Genomic DNA, 20,959 nt, shown 5'->3' on the forward strand with positions numbered 1-20,959 from the left:
ATTAGTCTCACCTACTTTGCCTAAGGTCTAGCTCAAAGTGGATGTCAGTAACCTTTGTTACTGGTATTAGTCTCACCTGCTTTGCCTAAGGTCTAGCTCAATGTGGATGTCAGTAACCTTTGTTACTGGTATTAGTCTCACCTGCTTTGCCTAAGGTCTAGCTCAAAGTGGATGTCAGTAACCTTTGTTACTGGTATTAGTCTCACCTGCTTTGCCTAAGGTCTAGCTCAAAGTGGATGTCAGTAACCTTTGTTACTGGTATTAGTCTCACCTGCTTTGCCTAAGGTCTAGCTCAAAGTGGATGTCAGTAACCTTTGTTACTGGTATTAGTCTCACCTGCTTTGCCTAAGGTCTAGCTCAAAGTGGATGTCAGTAACCTTTGTTACTGGTATTAGTCTCACCTGCTTTGCCTAAGGTCTAGCTCAAAGTGGATGTCAGTAACCTTTGTTACTGGTATTAGTCTCACCTGCTTTGCCTAAGGTCTAGCTCAAAGTGGATGTCAGTAACCTTTGTTACTGGTATTAGTCTCACCTGCTTTGCCTAAGGTCTAGCTCAAAGTGGATGTCAGTAACCTTTGTTACTGGTATTAGTCTCACCTGCTTTGCCTAAGGTCTAGCTCAAAGTGGATGTCAGTAACCTTTGTTACTGGTATTAGTCTCACCTGCTTTGCCTATGGTCTAGCTCAAAGTGGATGTCAGTAACCTTTGTTACTGGTATTAGTCTCACCTGCTTTGCCTAAGGTCTAGCTCAAAGTGGATGTCAGTAACCTTTGTTACTGGTATTAGTCTCACCTGCTTTGCCTAAGGTCTAGCTCAAAGTGGATGTCAGTAAACTTTGTTACTGGTATTAGTCTCACCTGCTTTGCCTAAGGTCTAGCTCAAAGTGGATGTCAGTAACCTTTGTTAGTGGTATTAGTCTCACCTGCTTTGCCTAAGGTCTAGCTCAAAGTGGATGTCAGTAACCTTTGTTACTGGTATTAGTCTCACCTGCTTTGCTTAAGGTCTAGCTCAAAGTGGATGTCAGTAACCTTTGTTACTGGTATTAGTCTCACCTGCTTTGCCTAAGGTCTAGCTCAAAGTGGATGTCAGTAACCTTTGTTACTGGTATTAGTCTCACCTGCTTTGCCTAAGGTCTAGCTCAAAGTGGATGTCAGTAACCTTTGTTACTGGTATTAGTCTCACCTGCTTTGCCTAAGGTCTAGCTCAAAGTGGATGTCAGTAACCTTTGTTACTGGTATTAGTCTCACCTGCTTTGCCTAAGGTCTAGCTCAAAGTGGATGTCAGTAACCTTTGTTACTGGTATTAGTCTCACCTGCTTTGCCTAAGGTCTAGCTCAAAGTGGATGTCAGTAACCTTTGTTACTGGTATTAGTCTCACCTGCTTTGCCTAAGGTCTAGCTCAAAGTGGATGTCAGTAACCTTTGTTACTGGTATTAGTCTCACCTACTTTGCCTAAGGTCTAGCTCAAAGTGGATGTCAGTAACCTTTGTTACTGGTATTAGTCTCACCTGCTTTGCCTAAGGTCTAGCTCAAAGTGGATGTCAGTAACCTTTGTTACTGGTATTAGTCTCACCTGCTTTGCCTAAGGTCTAGCTCAAAGTGGATGTCAGTAACCTTTGTTACTGGTATTAGTCTCACCTGCTTTGCCTAAGGTCTAGCTCAAAGTGGATGTCAGTAACCTTTGTTACTGGTATTAGTCTCACCTGCTTTGCCTAAGGTCTAGCTCAAAGTGGATGTCAGTAACCTTTGTTACTGGTATTAGTCTCACCTGCTTTGCCTAAGGTCTAGCTCAAAGTGGATGTCAGTAACCTTTGTTACTGGTATTAGTCTCACCTGCTTTGCCTAAGGTCTAGCTCAAAGTGGATGTCAGTAACCTTTGTTACTGGTATTAGTCTCACCTGCTTTGCCTAAGGTCTAGCTCAAAGTGGATGTCAGTAACCTTTGTTACTGGTATTAGTCTCACCTGCTTTGCCTAAGGTCTAGCTCAAAGTGGATGTCAGTAACCTTTGTTACTGGTATTAGTCTCACCTGCTTTGCCTATGGTCTAGCTCAAAGTGGATGTCAGTAACCTTTGTTACTGGTATTAGTCTCACCTGCTTTGCCTAAGGTCTAGCTCAAAGTGGATGTCAGTAACCTTTGTTACTGGTATTAGTCTCACCTGCTTTGACTAAAGTCTAGCTCAAAGTGGATGTCAGTAAACTTTGTTACTGGTATTAGTCTCACCTGCTTTGCCTAAGGTCTAGCTCAAAGTGGATGTCAGTAACCTTTGTTACTGGTATTAGTCTCACCTGCTTTGCCTAAGGTCTAGCTCAAAGTGGATGTCAGTTACCTTTGTTACTGGTATTAGTCTCACCTGCTTTGCCTAAGGTCTAGCTCAAAGTGGATGTCAGTAACCTTTGTTACTGGTATTAGTCTCACCTGCTTTGCCTAAGGTCTAGCTCAAAGTGGATGTCAGTAACCTTTGTTAGTGGTATTAGTCTCACCTGCTTTGCCTAAGGTCTAGCTCAAAGTGGATGTCAGTAACCTTTGTTAGTGGTATTAGTCTCACCTGCTTTGCCTAAGGTCTAGCTCAAAGTGGATGTCAGTAACCTTTGTTACTGGTATTAGTCTCACCTGCTTTGCCTAAGGTCTAGCTCAAAGTGGATGTCAGTAACCTTTGTTACTGGTATTAGTCTCACCTGCTTTGCCTAAGGTCTAGCTCAAAGTGGATGTCAGTAACCTTTGTTACTGGTATTAGTCTCACCTGCTTTGCCTAAGGTCTAGCTCAAAGTGGATGTCAGTAACCTTTGTTACTGGTATTAGTCTCACCTGCTTTGCCTAAGGTCTAGCTCAAAGTGGATGTCAGTAACCTTTGTTACTGGTATTAGTCTCACCTGCTTTGCCTAAGGTCTAGCTCAAAGTGGATGTCAGTAACCTTTGTTACTGGTATTAGTCTCACCTGCTTTGCCTAAGGTCTAGCTCAAAGTGGATGTCAGTAACCTTTGTTATTAGTATTAGTCTCACCTGCTTTGCCTAAGGTCTAGCTCAAAGTGGATGTCAGTAACCTTTGTTACTGGTATTAGTCTCACCTGCTTTGCCTAAGGTCTAGCTCAAAGTGGATGTCAGTAACCTTTGTTACTGGTATTAGTCTCACCTGCTTTGCCTAAGGTCTAGCTCAAAGTGGATGTCAGTAACCTTTGTTACTGGTATTAGTCTCACCTGCTTTGCCTAAGGTCTAGCTCAAAGTGGATGTCAGTAACCTTTGTTAGTGGTATTAGTCTCACCTGCTTTGCCTAAGGTCTAGCTCAAAGTGGATGTCAGTAACCTTTGTTACTGGTATTAGTCTCACCTGCTTTGCCTAAGGTCTAGCTCAAAGTGGATGTCAGTAACCTTTGTTACTGGTATTAGTCTCACCTGCTTTGCCTAAGGTCTAGCTCAAAGTGGATGTCAGTAACCTTTGTTATTAGTATTAGTCTCACCTGCTTTGCCTAAGGTCTAGCTCAAAGTGGATGTCAGTAACCTTTGTTACTGGTATTAGTCTCACCTGCTTTGCCTAAGGTCTAGCTCAAAGTGGATGTCAGTAACCTTTGTTAGTGGTATTAGTCTCACCTGCTTTGCCTAAGGTCTAGCTCAAAGTGGATGTCAGTAACCTTTGTTAGTGGTATTAGTCTCACCTGCTTTGCCTAAGGTCTAGCTCAAAGTGGATGTCAGTAACCTTTGTTAGTGGTATTAGTCTCACCTGCTTTGCCTAAGGTCTAGCTCAAAGTGGATGTCAGTAACCTTTGTTACTGGTATTAGTCTCACCTGCTTTGCCTAAGGTCTAGCTCAAAGTGGATGTCAGTAACCTTTGTTACTGGTATTAGTCTCACCTGCTTTGCCTAAGGTCTAGCTCAAAGTGGATGTCAGTAACCTTTGTTACTGGTATTAGTCTCACCTGCTTTGCCTAAGGTCTAGCTCAAAGTGGATGTCAGTAACCTTTGTTATTAGTATTAGTCTCACCTGCTTTGCCTAAGGTCTAGCTCAAAGTGGATGTCAGTAACCTTTGTTACTGGTATTAGTCTCACCTGCTTTGCCTAAGGTCTAGCTCAAAGTGGATGTCAGTAACCTTTGTTACTGGTATTAGTCTCACCTGCTTTGCCTAAGGTCTAGCTCAAAGTGGATGTCAGTAACCTTTGTTACTGGTATTAGTCTCACCTGCTTTGCCTAAGGTCTAGCTCAAAGTGGATGTCAGTAACCTTTGTTACTGGTATTAGTCTCACCTGCTTTGCCTAAGGTCTAGCTCAAAGTGGATGTCAGTAACCTTTGTTACTGGTATTAGTCTCACCTGCTTTGCCTATGGTCTAGCTCAAAGTGGATGTCAGTAACCTTTGTTACTGGTATTAGTCTCACCTGCTTTGCCTAAGGTCTAGCTCAAAGTGGATGTCAGTAACCTTTGTTACTGGTATTAGTCTCACCTGCTTTGGCTAAAGTCTAGCTCAAAGTGGATGTCAGTAAACTTTGTTACTGGTATTAGTCTCACCTGCTTTGCCTAAGGTCTAGCTCAAAGTGGATGTCAGTAACCTTTGTTACTGGTATTAGTCTCACCTGCTTTGCCTAAGGTCTAGCTCAAAGTGGATGTCAGTTACCTTTGTTACTGGTATTAGTCTCACCTGCTTTGCCTAAGGTCTAGCTCAAAGTGGATGTCAGTAACCTTTGTTACTGGTATTAGTCTCACCTGCTTTGCCTAAGGTCTAGCTCAAAGTGGATGTCAGTAACCTTTGTTAGTGGTATTAGTCTCACCTGCTTTGCCTAAGGTCTAGCTCAAAGTGGATGTCAGTAACCTTTGTTAGTGGTATTAGTCTCACCTGCTTTGCCTAAGGTCTAGCTCAAAGTGGATGTCAGTAACCTTTGTTACTGGTATTAGTCTCACCTGCTTTGCCTAAGGTCTAGCTCAAAGTGGATGTCAGTAACCTTTGTTACTGGTATTAGTCTCACCTGCTTTGCCTAAGGTCTAGCTCAAAGTGGATGTCAGTAACCTTTGTTACTGGTATTAGTCTCACCTGCTTTGCCTAAGGTCTAGCTCAAAGTGGATGTCAGTAACCTTTGTTACTGGTATTAGTCTCACCTGCTTTGCCTAAGGTCTAGCTCAAAGTGGATGTCAGTAACCTTTGTTACTGGTATTAGTCTCACCTGCTTTGCCTAAGGTCTAGCTCAAAGTGGATGTCAGTAACCTTTGTTACTGGTATTAGTCTCACCTGCTTTGCCTAAGGTCTAGCTCAAAGTGGATGTCAGTAACCTTTGTTATTAGTATTAGTCTCACCTGCTTTGCCTAAGGTCTAGCTCAAAGTGGATGTCAGTAACCTTTGTTACTGGTATTAGTCTCACCTGCTTTGCCTAAGGTCTAGCTCAAAGTGGATGTCAGTAACCTTTGTTACTGGTATTAGTCTCACCTGCTTTGCCTAAGGTCTAGCTCAAAGTGGATGTCAGTAACCTTTGTTACTGGTATTAGTCTCACCTGCTTTGCCTAAGGTCTAGCTCAAAGTGGATGTCAGTAACCTTTGTTAGTGGTATTAGTCTCACCTGCTTTGCCTAAGGTCTAGCTCAAAGTGGATGTCAGTAACCTTTGTTACTGGTATTAGTCTCACCTGCTTTGCCTAAGGTCTAGCTCAAAGTGGATGTCAGTAACCTTTGTTACTGGTATTAGTCTCACCTGCTTTGCCTAAGGTCTAGCTCAAAGTGGATGTCAGTAATCTTTGTTATTAGTATTAGTCTCACCTGCTTTGCCTAAGGTCTAGCTCAAAGTGGATGTCAGTAACCTTTGTTACTGGTATTAGTCTCACCTGCTTTGCCTAAGGTCTAGCTCAAAGTGGATGTCAGTAACCTTTGTTAGTGGTATTAGTCTCACCTGCTTTGCCTAAGGTCTAGCTCAAAGTGGATGTCAGTAACCTTTGTTAGTGGTATTAGTCTCACCTGCTTTGCCTAAGGTCTAGCTCAAAGTGGATGTCAGTAACCTTTGTTAGTGGTATTAGTCTCACCTGCTTTGCCTAAGGTCTAGCTCAAAGTGGATGTCAGTAACCTTTGTTACTGGTATTAGTCTCACCTGCTTTGCCTAAGGTCTAGCTCAAAGTGGATGTCAGTAACCTTTGTTACTGGTATTAGTCTCACCTGCTTTGCCTAAGGTCTAGCTCAAAGTGGATGTCAGTAACCTTTGTTACTGGTATTAGTCTCACCTGCTTTGCCTAAGGTCTAGCTCAAAGTGGATGTCAGTAACCTTTGTTACTGGTATTAGTCTCACCTGCTTTGCCTAAGGTCTAGCTCAAAGTGGATGTCAGTAACCTTTGTTAGTGGTATTAGTCTCACCTGCTTTGCCTAAGGTCTAGCTCAAAGTGGATGTCAGTAACCTTTGTTACTGGTATTAGTCTCACCTGCTTTGCCTAAGGTCTAGCTCAAAGTGGATGTCAGTAACCTTTGTTAGTGGTATTAGTCTCACCTGCTTTGCCTAAGGTCTAGCTCAAAGTGGATGTCAGTAACCTTTGTTACTGGTATTAGTCTCACCTGCTTTGCCTAAGGTCTAGCTCAAAGTGGATGTCAGTAACCTTTGTTAGTGGTATTAGTCTCACCTGCTTTGCCTAAGGTCTAGCTCAAAGTGGATGTCAGTAACCTTTGTTACTGGTATTAGTCTCACCTGCTTTGCCTAAGGTCTAGCTCAAAGTGGATGTCAGTAACCTTTGTTATTAGTATTAGTCTCACCTGTTTTGCCTAAGGTCTAGCTCAAAGTGGATGTCAGTAACCTTTGTTACTGGTATTAGTCTCACCTGCTTTGCCTAAGGTCTAGCTCAAAGTGGATGTCAGTAACCTTTGTTACTGGTATTAGTCTCACCTGCTTTGCCTAAGGTCTAGCTCAAAGTGGATGTCAGTAACCTTTGTTATTAGTATTAGTCTCACCTGCTTTGCCTAAGGTCTAGCTCAAAGTGGATGTCAGTAACCTTTGTTACTGGTATTAGTCTCACCTGCTTTGCCTAAGGTCTAGCTCAAAGTGGATGTCAGTAACCTTTGTTACTGGTATTAGTCTCACCTGCTTTGCCTAAGGTCTAGCTCAAAGTGGATGTCAGTAACCTTTGTTACTGGTATTAGTCTCACCTGCTTTGCCTATGGTCTAGCTCAAAGTGGATGTCAGTAACCTTTGTTACTGGTATTAGTCTCACCTGCTTTGCCTAAGGTCTAGCTCAAAGTGGATGTCAGTAACCTTTGTTACTGGTATTAGTCTCACCTGCTTTGCCTAAGGTCTAGCTCAAAGTGGATGTCAGTAACCTTTGTTACTGGTATTAGTCTCACCTGCTTTGTCTAAGGTCTAGCTCAAAGTGGATGTCAGTAACCTTTGTTACTGGTATTAGTCTCACCTGCTTTGCCTAAGGTCTAGCTCAAAGTGGATGTCAGTAACCTTTGTTACTGGTATTAGTCTCACCTGCTTTGCCTAAGGTCTAGCTCAAAGTGGATGTCAGTAACCTTTGTTACTGGTATTAGTCTCACCTGCTTTGCCTAAGGTCTAGCTCAAAGTGGATGTCAGTAATCTTTGTTACTGGTATTAGTCTCACCTGCTTTGCCGAAGGTCTAGCTCAAAGTGGATGTCAGTAACCTTTGTTACTGGTATTAGTCTCACCTGCTTTGCCTAAGGTCTAGCTCAAAGTGGATGTCAGTAACCTTTGTTGGTGGTATTAGTCTCACCTGCTTTGCCTAAGGTCTAGCTCAAAGTGGATGTCAGTAACCTTTGTTACTGGTATTAGTCTCACCTGCTTTGCCGAAGGTCTAGCTCAAAGTGGATGTCAGTAACCTTTGTTACTGGTATTAGTCTCACCTGCTTTGCCTAAGGTCTAGCTCAAAGTGGATGTCAGTAACCCTTGTTACTGGTATTAGTCTCACCTGCTTTGCCTAAGGTCTAGCTCAAAGTGGATGTCAGTAACCTTTGTTAGTGGTATTAGTCTCACCTGCTTTGCCTAAGGTCTAGGTCAAAGTGGATGTCAGTAACCTTTGTTAGTGGTATTAGTCTCACCTGCTTTGCCTAAGGTCTAGCTCAAAGTGGATGTCAGTAACCTTTGTTAGTGGTATTAGTCTCACCTGCTTTGCCTAAGGTCTAGCTCAAAGTGGATGTCAGTAACCTTTGTTACTGGTATTAGTCTCACCTGCTTTGCCTAAGGTCTAGCTCAAAGTGGATGTCAGTAACCTTTGTTACTGGTATTAGTCTCACCTGCTTTGCCTAAGGTCTAGCTCAAAGTGGATGTCAGTAACCTTTGTTACTGGTATTAGTCTCACCTGCTTTGCCTAAGGTCTAGCTCAAAGTGGATGTCAGTAACCTTTGTTACTGGTATTAGTCTCACCTGCTTTGCCTAAGGTCTAGCTCAAAGTGGATGTCAGTAACCTTTGTTACTGGTATTAGTCTCACCTGCTTTGCCTAAGGTCTAGCTCAAAGTGGATGTCAGTAACCTTTGTTACTGGTATTAGTCTCACCTGCTTTGCCTAAGGTCTAGCTCAAAGTGGATGTCAGTAACCTTTGTTACTGGTATTAGTCTCACCTGCTTTGCCTAAGGTCTAGCTCAAAGTGGATGTCAGTAACCTTTGTTACTGGTATTAGTCCCACCTGCTTTGCCTAAGGTCTAGCTCAAAGTGGATGTCAGTAACCTTTGTTACTGGTATTAGTCTCACCTGCTTTGCCTAAGGTCTAGCTCAGTGTGGATGTCAGTAACCTTTGTTACTGGTATTAGTCTCACCTGCTTTGCCTAAGGTCTAGCTCAAAGTGGATGTCAGTAACCTTTGTTACTGGTATTAGTCTCACCTGCTTTGCCTAAGGTCTAGCTCAAAGTGGATGTCAGTAACCTTTGTTACTGGTATTAGTCTCACCTGCTTTGCCTAAGGTCTAGCTCAAAGTGGATGTCAGTAACCTTTGTTACTGGTATTAGTCTCACCTGCTTTGCCTAAGGTCTAGCTCAATGTGGATGTCAGTAACCTTTGTTACTGGTATTAGTCTCACCTGCTTTGCCTAAGGTCTAGCTCAAAGTGGATGTCAGTAACCTTTGTTACTGGTATTAGTCTCACCTGCTTTGCCTAAGGTCTAGCTCAAAGTGGATGTCAGTAACCTTTGTTACTGGTATTAGTCTCACCTGCTTTGCCTAAGGTCTAGCTCAAAGTGGATGTCAGTAACCTTTGTTACTGGTATTAGTCTCACCTGCTTTGCCTAAGGTCTAGCTCAAAGTGGATGTCAGTAACCTTTGTTACTGGTATTAGTCTCACCTGCTTTGCCTAAGGTCTAGCTCAAAGTGGATGTCAGTAACCTTTGTTACTGGTATTAGTCTCACCTGCTTTGTCTAAGGTCTAGCTCAAAGTGGATGTCAGTAACCTTTGTTACTGGTATTAGTCTCACCTGCTTTGCCTAAGGTCTAGCTCAAAGTGGATGTCAGTAACCTTTGTTACTGGTATTAGTCTCACCTGCTTTGCCTAAGGTCTAGCTCAAAGTGGATGTCAGTAACCTTTGTTACTGGTATTAGTCTCACCTGCTTTGCCTAAGGTCTAGCTCAAAGTGGATGTCAGTAACCTTTGTTACTGGTATTAGTCTCACCTGCTTTGCCTAAGGTCTAGCTCAAAGTGGATGTCAGTTACCTTTGTTACTGGTATTAGTCTCACCTGCTTTGCCTAAGGTCTAGCTCAATGTGGATGTCAGTAACCTTTGTTACTGGTATTAGTCTCACCTGCTTTGCCTAAGGTCTAGCTCAAAGTGGATGTCAGTAACCTTTGTTACTGGTATTAGTCTCACCTGCTTTGCCTAAGGTCTAGCTCAAAGTGGATGTCAGTAACCTTTGTTACTGGTATTAGTCTCACCTGCTTTGCCTAAGGTCTAGCTCAAAGTGGATGTCAGTAACCTTTCTGCACGTTGTTCTTATATTCTTCAATATTTCTGGAAATGAACCTTAATTTTGGAGCTAACAGACAAAATTTGAGTCAGTTTTCAGTTTTTATTTAAAAATATTGGCTATTATTGTCCCAATCTTATGAAGAAAAGGGCAGAATATAAACAGGACTATTTTGTGCATTTGTGTTAAACTGGTAAAAAGGTTAATAGGTAGGATACTGATGGGAATTATTGAATTCCAATTAACATCAACATTTAGTTTGCTCTTCCAGAATCCCTCACTTTATCACAGTGGACCCTTCTCCTCCCCTCCTCTATTTGTGATGATATTATCAACTCTTGGTGCTTATTGTTTACTGTAGGGAAAAAATTACATTTTAGAAGAAGCAAGTCAATATATTGTTGAATTACAGAAGAAATATGAAGAGCTGTTATTGGGCGGTGCTACAGATCCACAAGGTTAGTTTAATGAATAGTAATAATATATTCATAATACACATCATCTTCACCAGCCAAGGTTAATTTATTCGGCTATCATCTCACCATTGTACTTTGGCAGAATTCCCACTATAAACCTGTAATCACTCTCAATGGCACATGCTCTGGTACATTGCCATGATGATTAATGAAACACAAAGTCAAGTGTTGTGACGTGTTTCCATGGGAAATCGAATGCGAAGTCACATGTCTATGTCAGTTGAGTTATGCCGTAATATAAGATGACAAAATTTATTTGTTTAAATTTAAATTTCTGCTAGTTGCTGATACAAGAACGCTGATTGATGGATTTTGCACACTCAATTAAATCATTCAATTTAACTGAGGTCAAATACAACTTTCAAAACACAATCACACATCGGTTCTAGGGTCACCCATGATTGGCAGGCTACCTCAGAACGATGCAAATGATGGATACACGGCTACTTTCACTGTTATAGCAAGCAATGGTGTTTGACCAGTAGCTGACCAGTGTGTAACTGACATTACTAGATTACATTGCCTATTCACCGCCTTGAGTCATCTCAAATCTGCCCCGTTTTGTTCGGCTGCTATGTTACATCACAACTGGAGTCTCTTGTGGACAGTGTCAGAGAAGTAGTGTTACATGAGTTTATTCATATTTTGCAATGCAAGCGGAACTAGTGTAAAATATATAACATTTATTTAGTTGTTAACCATCTTTTCCCCAAACTTCTCGGATTACTTTCACAAACACAGCTTCTTCGGCAGCTACCTTATTGCTACATCACTCGGGGGGGGGGGGACCCTGGGGCAGTTATATAATTTTCTTCTGGTCAATCTATTGCTGTATTTGTTTGTCTCAGAAATATAAGTGTTTATCACTTTGGTTCCATCAGATTAGCACTGTTTAAATGATTGTGTTGCTTCACTTGATCTACACAAATCAATAGTGCTGATATTTATTGCCAGGAAATGTTTGAAAATAATTTTGAATTTCTCATTCACCCATCTTTGTTACTCAAATTGCATGATTTCAAATATTTTGAAACTATTTTGATTTTAGTTTATCTGTTTTTGGTTTATATATTCAGATTCATCAACTGGTTGATTTTACTGCTGAACAAATGAGAACAAAAATTTGTTATGACACTTTACTCTAAATCTATATAATGTTGTCACTTGAGCCAGTGTATGTCACTGTCATATTATCTAATTGTCAACAAATAAGTATTGATAACATCATCACTGTTCTTTGACTACAATTGCCTTACTATGAACAGGATCCAGATATTTTCAGAAAATCCAATTATTTATGTTTGGAAAAAGTTGTTTATTGTATTATTGATACAGGCTGATAGAATCTGTCTAATTCTCATTGGGACCACCAAGTAACTTGGTGAGAAAATTTTTTTTTTAGCAGTGGGCTGGAGATGTGTTTTCCTACAAAATAAATGTGCATACTTCCAAGTAAAATTTAGGTTGATACCATGGACTTAATATAAGTATAAATAAATAATTTGTCTGAAGATCAAACAGCTTTCTAAAGTTAATATGATATAATATTTATAAAATACACATTATATAATAATTTGAAAATAACTAGATACTGAACATACTGTGGAATACTTTATTTTCGCTGGAATTAATTTTTGCTGAAAATGCTTTTTGGACGTTTTGTATGGAATTTATTTTCACTGATTTTTGATGAGTTTAATGTGAAATATAGGAAAAAAGTATATTCGCTGGATTTTATTTTCACGGAATCATCCCTTCAGCGAAAATAGCGAAAATAAATTCCAAGTGAAAATAAAGTATTCTACAGTAGTTGTTTTTATATAATACAGCGGAACCTTACAATAATCTTTTATGTATTCACTCTTGCAGCTACTGTAATCAAGGAACTGAAAGCCAAAAATGAGGCCCTCTTGAAAGATAACCATCATTATTTGAATGTATTACGAAATTTGAAAGTGACACGTGATGGTTTACCTATCATACCTGAGACACCAAGTGCACCAAGTGCATCCACGTCTAGAGAACACAGTGATGAAGGAACACAGGAAGTCACATCAACCAATCAGGGCCCTGGAAGTGCAGATGCAGCCAATTGTGATGCAGCATGTTCTCCAGTGTCCAATGAGAGTACAGAAAGTGAGCAAGGTGATAATTCATCAGAACACTCCACAGAAACTGTAACCTTTCATTCTCAATCTGCATTGGTTCCTGATCACACTGTTTCAGCCAGTCAACAATCTGCAATTGGATGTCAAATACCTGTTGGTGCAAGTATTTTAACAAGCAAACCTAATGATCTAGTGCCAACGACATTTGTGGCACCTAGTCAAAACCAGAATTATGTTACCCATATGCAAATGAATACACCTGGTGTACCCATAGCTGCATCCAATCAAGTTTCAAATGTTATAGGATACAATGCACCGGTGGCCAATCAGAACATGTTACTGCCATATTCAAATGCAGCACAGATAATTGTACACCAGCCAGGGAATCAGAATGCAACAAACCCTGGTCTCACCTACTATATGCCAATGCAGAATCCAACTTTACCAGTTGTACAACAGACCAGTCAAGGTGTAGTCATGTTTCAACCAGCCAATTCAGGATTAGCTGTGATTCAGCAAGCCAATCAGATGGTGGCAGTGACCACAGTGACACAATGTATCAATTTAAATACTCCTATTATGTCATCTTCAAATCAAGCGAGTGCAACATGCACTTCAGTAAGCACCGATAGACCATGTGTTCAGAGTGTTGGCAATGCTACTTCTAATCCAATACAGAGTGGGAAGAAACCATCAAAATCAAAATCAAAGTCAAAGAAATCTACCAAAAGTAAAAAAACTGCTGCCAGTAGTGTGACTGTTAGTACACCAACAACAAGTGTATGTACTCATGTAAATGAACCAGTGACCAATCTAACTCGACAGATTGTAAACCCAACAGGTAATCAGGGAAACCAGGGCCTGGTGATGATTCAGCCAGCCAATCAGGGGTCTCCCGTCATATTACAGAATACCATGCCCACAGGTACTGTACAGGTCATGACACCACAAGGCCCAGTCACCGTGCCAACTGCACCACAGATGGGCAGTTATTCATTTCCTGCTGGACAAACACAAATGCTTCAAACTGTAATATCTGGCCAAGTTTCACCTGCTGTAGCACCACAACAGGCTAATCCAAATCAGGTGTTTCAATCAGTTGGCCATCAACATATAATGAGTCAAAATAGAATTGTTCAAATTGGCAATCAGAGTTTTGTACAGACAATTAATAAACCTTTTATAGTAGGCACAAATGGACAGATTATTGCCAACCAAGCAGGGTCAGTGGCTCCATCAGCACAAGCCATTCCTCAGATCCAGGTGGCTAATTCTAATCAAACGAAGTCAGCATCTCATCCCACACCGCAAGCTACTGTTTCAAGTATTATCCAAACAACTGGAACTAATCGCATGCCTCAAAATGTGCCTCATTTTCAAGGAATGGTGGCTAATCAGATGCCTCAGTTCATACAACAGATTCACACAACTGCAGCCAATCAATTGACTCAGATGATACCTCCAGTCCAGGGAACGGCAGCCAATCAAATGACACAGATTATAACTTCAGGCCAAGCAACAGTAGCCAATCAAATGACTCAGATGATGCCTCCAGTCCAGGGAACGGCAGCCAATCAAATGACTCAGATGATAGCTTCCGTCCCAGGATCTGTAGCCAATCAAATGAATCAGATGATGCACCAAATCACAGGAACTGTATCAAATAATACAACTCTGATGTCAACCAATCAGGTGTCTCAAGCTACTGTTCAGAATTTAGTTTCTCAAATTCCACTCACGACAGCCAGCCAAACTTTAACATTGAATCAAATTGCATCCCATGCTAACCAAATGCCAGTCACAGCAAACCAAATACCATTGTCGCAAGTTAGTACAGCGTCTGCAACATCTAGCAGCAACCAACTACAAATACAGTCATCTACTGCACCAACAACAAATTTAGCAGATAATACCACTCCACAGGTGCAGTCATCTGCTATGGCAACAACAACATCAAAAACTATTACAGCTAATATCAATCAACTACATGTGCAGTCAAATCAAGCTGCTATTTCACAAGTTACTGGTGCCCAAACAAGAACGGGACAGCAATTACACATTTCAACTAATCCAGTGTCTGCTGTTGTATCATCTAGTGTGTTGATACCAAGCAGTGTAGTGGTCACAGGGCAAGCAGCTGCTTCACCTAAAGACATTCTAGCAAAGGCAGCAGAGTCAATTTTTGCATCAACTATTGGGCCAGATATCTCCCCACCATTTTCAATATCATCATTCAGAACTGCCATGCCCATTGCTCCAAGAATACCAAGAAATCCAGTTAGCACATCTGGTAACTCAGTCATGATGAATGCATATAATCCTTCTCGAGCAGCTCAGGGAAATCGGACTTCTGAAGGAGGTAAACCTAAGAAGAAAAGCTCTTCAACAAAACGACCTTCACAAAAGAAAAAGGGAAAATCTGACTCTTCAAACCAGCCGTGTGTCTCATCAGGAGGAAGTACTAAATCAGCAGCAGTGTCAACACCTTCACTTGCACCTGTCACTGCTTCAACTGCAGCCTTAACTACTCAAACATTTGTAACCTATTCAAACCAGTCAAAAAATTGGACAGAAAACCAGCCATTAGTATCTAAACCAGTGTCTTCAATGAACTCACAGGCTACAAGTGGCGAGAATACAAAAGCAGCTCCTGCTGTAGCTGATAATGAGAATCAAGATGCATTTTTTGAAGTAGAACATAGTGTTAGTGGTAATTCTATCTTGACAAGTAGTCTTGTAGCTGCAGGAATTTTTCCAGTTAGTGCTGTTGAAGACGAAGAATCCTTAGACGATGGCTGCAGTGGAAGTTCTTTGAAAGCCTTGGCTGATATGAGGGATTCTATTGTACATTTGCCTAGCACTGAGTCAATTGAAATGGATTCTCATTCTAATAAGACTAATGACAATTCACTACAAAAGGCTACTTCAACTATGCCTTCAGTATCAAGGGAGCTATCAGAGCATACAACAACACAGACTGTGGCATCAAATGCTAAAACTCAACCTTTACTAACCACTGATGACAGCAACCTTCAGGATTCCAAACACAATAGTCCACAGGTTTTAGAGAAATCAAACCAACCTGTATTTATTGTACCCCCAGATAGCAGAGATAAAAATGGATCCACAAACCAACAATGTGAGTCTGCAAGAGCAGTTGATAACAATTTATCACATAACCATCAAGACATGGTCCACATGGCAGTTACATCCGGATCACAAAAGAATACACAGGGTATCAATATGTCTGAAATAACTATGACAAATATTGCTGGCTGTAGCACTTTGTCCAGCACCCTCCATAATGCTAACCCCACTAGTAGCCATACTAGTTCTTCTCAGCAAACAACTATGCATGCATTGCAGTCAGTCAGAGATATTTGCAGGACTACAAATGTAAGGACATCTATCACTTCCATTTTATCATCTGGCATAGGGAGGACACATCATAATCATGCAGAGGTACAAACATCTGTTACTTCATGCCAAGCTGTCTATACAACAACTCACAACTCATCCAGTCCTGCCATCTTACTTTGTAATGAAGTTGTAACTACAATAGCCAATACCGTGCCAACATCTGCAGTTCCTCATCCGATCCCATCTGTCAACCCAACAGTAAATGTACCCATGCAGCAGTCATCATCATCTATCAATCCAACAGTAAATGTAACCATGCAGCAGTCATCATCACCATCATCATCATCTGTTAACCCAACAGTAAATGTAACCATGCAGCAGTCATCTCCCTTTACAATATCGTCACTTGACATGTCAGACTCAATGACTTCATGTACCTTCGATTCTACACAACCTTCAGTAGCACCTCTATCAACTGTGACCTCACTTCCTGCACATACCCAGCCTGATGTTTATGTAATGCCACAAACTTCAGCAAGTAAAAGCCGGCCTTTGACGGGAACCCAAACAACTAATACTAGGAGCCAACGCTCAAGGAAAAAGAGTTCCAATACATCATATAGTGTCCAAAGTCTGAGTCAGAGCACTGTTCCTACCAAGCACACAATTCCTGTCTCAAATGCAAACTCCATGTCTCAGTCAGTTACTAGTACTTCAGTTCAACAACAGAGACAAACTGCTGTTACAGCTATGAGTACACAGTCATCTCCCATGTGGGTTTCAAGGGCATCAGTCCAGCAGTCAAATTACAACTTTTCCATGCCTTCAGTTCAGCCACAAACATCACCAATGTCAATAGCAGTACCATCATCTATGACTGCATCTTCTCCACTGCCATCATCAGTGCAATCATCAGTGGCTTCACCTGTGCAAAGTAAAGGCTCTGGTACAGTTGCGAGGAATTCTGCATTGTCATCACATGCTTATTCTCCACATACAATGTGTGAGAACAACATGTGGAAATCACCGTCCCATCCATCTGGTGCAAGAGTTGAGACATCCCATCCATCTGGTGCAAGAGTTGAGACATCCCATCCATCTGGTGCAAGAGTTGAGACATCCCATTCATCTGGTGCAAGAGTTGAGACATCACATTCATCTGGTGCAAGAGTTGAGACATCCCATCCATCTGGTGCAAGAGTTGAGACATCCCATCCATCTGGTGCAAGAGTTGAGACATCCCATCCATCTGGTGCAAGAGTTGAGACGTCCCATTCATCTGGTGCAAGAGTTGAGACATCACATCCTTCTGGTGCAAGAGTTGGTATTAACCAAGCAATTGGATATGCTTCAAGTAAAAGTCCAGTGCAGACCATGAAACATAATTTAGACAAGCAACAACATCTTGGCAATACACCATCACAAGTTAGTCCAAATGTCAATATGATGATGCCTTACAGTAATTCTCAACAACATCACTTTGTACAACAGCAAGAACAGCATCAGCAGCATCGCAGGCAGCAACATCAACAACAACAAAATCAGCAGCAGCAGCAACAACAACAACAACAGCAACAACAACAACAACAACAACAACAACAACAACAACAACAACAGCAGCAGCAGCAGCAACAACAACAGCAACACCATCAACAAAAGAGGCAGCAGTTTGATCCCATGCAGCAATCCCCACGAAACCACAATATTGGCTGTGTTTCAGATGGGGGCAGCCAAAATTCTGGAAATTTTGGCAACACTCATCGGACACAAAGACTGTCACCTCAAGGCCATTTGCATCAGCAACAAAGGAAACAACAACAACAACAGCTCAACCATCAACGGCCCAGTCATCACCAACCACAGCTTTCTCATCAGCAACATCAGCAGCAGCAACAGCTGCAGCATCAAAATCAACAGCAGCTGCAACTTCAACAATCTCAACATTCTCAACCACATTTACAATCACAACACCAGCAGCAAAAGCAGACACAACCTCTACCAACGCCCCAAAGCCATTTTCAGAGTGGGCGACAGAGGGAATCTTTATCACAGCGACAGCAAGGGCCTTCTGCCAATGTTGATATGTCTCCAAGGTCCCAGGAAAAAGTTGCACAGTATCCAAGAAGAAACCAACAGGGTCATTTCCCAACAAACCAACAACACACACCAATATCAACATCTCAATTTGCACCAAACCCTAATTTCAGTCAAAGAAACTTAATAGAAGGATCAGTTGATAGCAGGTCACTTACCAGACAGACTAATGTTTCTGGCAAAACTAGCAGCTGTGTGGGACAAACGTCAGCTGCAAACACAAATAGCAAATCGCAGGCACAGAAAAGACAACATTCTAGAGAAGAACAAGATAAAACTTCAAAGAGGCTTAATACAGGAAGATCACAGAACACTCAACAAAATAATAGGCAAGTTTACAGAAGTCAAGTAGAAAGTCAAAGAAGTTCATCTGCATCCAGGAACTCTTCAGCTTCATCACAGATCAATAGAAACAGTAATAATGTAGACTCAGACAATAGGGACAATATTGGTCTTCAAGATGCACCGTTATGGCATGGATTTTCACCACAGAGAAATATGAACACTGCTATAGTTCCTGATATTAACAATTCTGCTACACCATTTCTACCTGGATTTGGAAATCCATCAGGAGCTCATTCTTCCTATAACTTACCTATTCAACCAGTGACAACGTCTATTGACTCCAATTTCATTCCTAGTTTCTCCCCTCCAAGGCATCTTAGTGGAACTGATATGCCCACCTATTTCCCACCACCTCTACCTAACCACATTTTGACCAGCCCTCCTCAGCCTTCGAAACCAAACATTGGACGGGATGCAGAGATAAGTGCACCTTTTAACCCCATGTTTACCCCTCCTAGACCAGCCGGAATAGGAATGAATTTTCAACCTAATTTTCCTGTTTTTCAAGAGCACCAATCTGGATTCAATATTGGAAAAACCACTCCTGGAATGGCATCTCAAATTGGATCAAATGTCACAGTAACTCCTCATGTGTCTAACTTCAATGTTAGTAACATTTTCCCAGAAATCACTGGGGCTGGTTCCACATCACAGACGGAGAGTATAGGAATGAACATTTCCCCATTACGATTACATGGAAATCCTGGAATAAACTTAGATTCAAGTGTTGCATCTCTCCATACTAACAAACCTGGACCACCTTTACCACACCCTTCACAGTCATTCTCCAATAATGCCATGAGTATTAATAACTTACTTGGGCCAAGTCATGATGATAGGACTCAGAGACTAGGTTTCAATAGTACAATTGGTGGTCCATTTCATGGAGCAACTTTTAACAGTGGAATTCCTCCACTCAATCTCCAGTAGGCTGCACACCCCCAGTTGAAATATGGATGATAAAAGCTGGAATGGAGCTGAAATAGTGGCTAATAAATGGTTGGGTTCAGGGTTTGGGCTGAATATGAGTGACAGCCTTGTGTTGATTAGACTGTGAAAGTTATTACAAAACAGCCACCGTTCAACTAATAAAAGCTTTAAATTAGTTGCAATCATTCAAGCAGATATTTGGCTGTAGACACTAACCACACTGTGTCTAACTATGTTAAGCTTTGGCTGCAACAAAGCTGGTTTGAAGTTGATTTCCCAAAAATACATTTTCTTAGCACTAAGGAAATATGATTTACAATAAATATAATGCAGGTTGTGGTATGTTAAGTGAAATACTGTAGTTATCCAACCTATTGAATAGTTGAACACACATAAACTACATATTTTATGGAAATTTATAAGTATCTATAAAACATTCATCCCTGGAAGACCCACACACTATATTCAAATCAGCAGATATTTTTATTGGCTAAAAGAGCCCTTTGGTAACGGTAATTACTCATAAGTCTTTGCGTATTTCTCTGACAGCTATTTTACATGAAACTTAGGTACTATCAAATGTATTTAAAACTCAAATGCAGGAATAAATTGCATTATATTGAATTTTCCATAGAATTGTTTTTTATGTTCCATCCTTCAAACAGCTTAGTTGCAGCACAAGCATAGAACATTTATTGCTAGTGCTACAGAAACATCATGTACTCGTACATTTGATTTGTAACAATTTAGATACATAACATTATTTATATTACAGTGTTTTGTTATGCAACTGGGACCCAACTGTATGCAATTGTGAAATCTATTTAATTTCAAATATATCATAATGCCTTTCAAACTGTGAATTACTTTATAGCTGCGAGTCCTGCCTGGTCAGTAGAATGTTGTAATAAATACTTCATTCCAGTAAACTTCATGGAGCCAGGATCTATTCAGCAATTTGAATTCTAGGCCTAAAAAACATAATTTTTACCCAGTTATAAAAATGCATTTTTACTTTGTCTGATCATTATTAGATAAAGGGAAAGGTGAGGGTGAGAATGTCTGTTCCTTTCCCTATCTACAGTGTAAACCTTTTTCTTGTGGTTACAACAGTTGTTATTCTATCTTTTTTAAATCATTATTAATCATTTTGGGCTCAATATTGCTGAAGTGTGGTAAAACATTGGTTTATGATATCTAGTTTAATTTGCTTAAATTTCATACCAAACCATAATCAAGACTGAATAATAAGCAATGCTACTATAACTTCAAAAATTTAAGTTACTTTTGTGTGCACATGTACAGCTAGATGATTTTTAGTGACCTTGTTATTTTTGTTCAGAATTGTTATGACCTAAAAGTTGGCCAGTATTTTCATTTTTTTTTGTTTAAGATATGTTATTGTATTGTTTTAGAAATTTTATTCAAACTTTTGTGCTGCAATGAATATATCAAACCTGGCATCTAGTGCATCGTGACCTCATGACCACTCTTGATTTGATTCTGTTAAATGAATATCTAGATTCTCAAGGGGAAAGGTATTAACAGTTATTCATTGTTCAGTTATTTGTTTATATGTTGATAAATTTGTTTATATTTTTATTTATAATGTACATATTGTAGCTATTATCGCTATAGATACTCTGTAGTGTACATATTTGCACTTTTGATGAAGTTGGTTCACAGTCACTTGGGGGCTGAAAATCAATAAATACTAATTTTCAAAAAAAAATCATCCGCTATACATATATAAATAAACAAGTTGTGAAACACGGCACCTAGTAAATC

At 40.6% G+C, this 20,959-nt stretch overlaps 1 protein-coding gene across 1 annotated transcript in view; it reads left to right on the forward strand.

Annotated features, from left to right (window-relative positions):
• Positions 1-19,807, forward strand: part of LOC100368850 (uncharacterized) — a 31,674-nt gene extending 11,867 nt beyond the window's left edge. Inside the window, exons 4-6 of the mRNA XM_085499485.1 lie at positions 7,962-7,967; positions 10,220-10,316; positions 12,204-19,807. Coding sequence (XP_085355611.1) covers positions 7,962-7,967; positions 10,220-10,316; positions 12,204-19,171 — 7,071 coding nt within the window. The 3' untranslated portion in view covers positions 19,172-19,807. The remainder of the gene's footprint in view (positions 1-7,961; positions 7,968-10,219; positions 10,317-12,203) is intronic.
• Positions 19,808-20,959: the final 1,152 nt, after the last annotated feature.

Source organism: Saccoglossus kowalevskii, chromosome 5, assembly GCF_978046115.1.
Source record: "Saccoglossus kowalevskii chromosome 5, keSacKowa6.1, whole genome shotgun sequence".
In the NCBI taxonomy this organism is placed as follows: domain Eukaryota; kingdom Metazoa; phylum Hemichordata; class Enteropneusta; family Harrimaniidae; genus Saccoglossus; species Saccoglossus kowalevskii.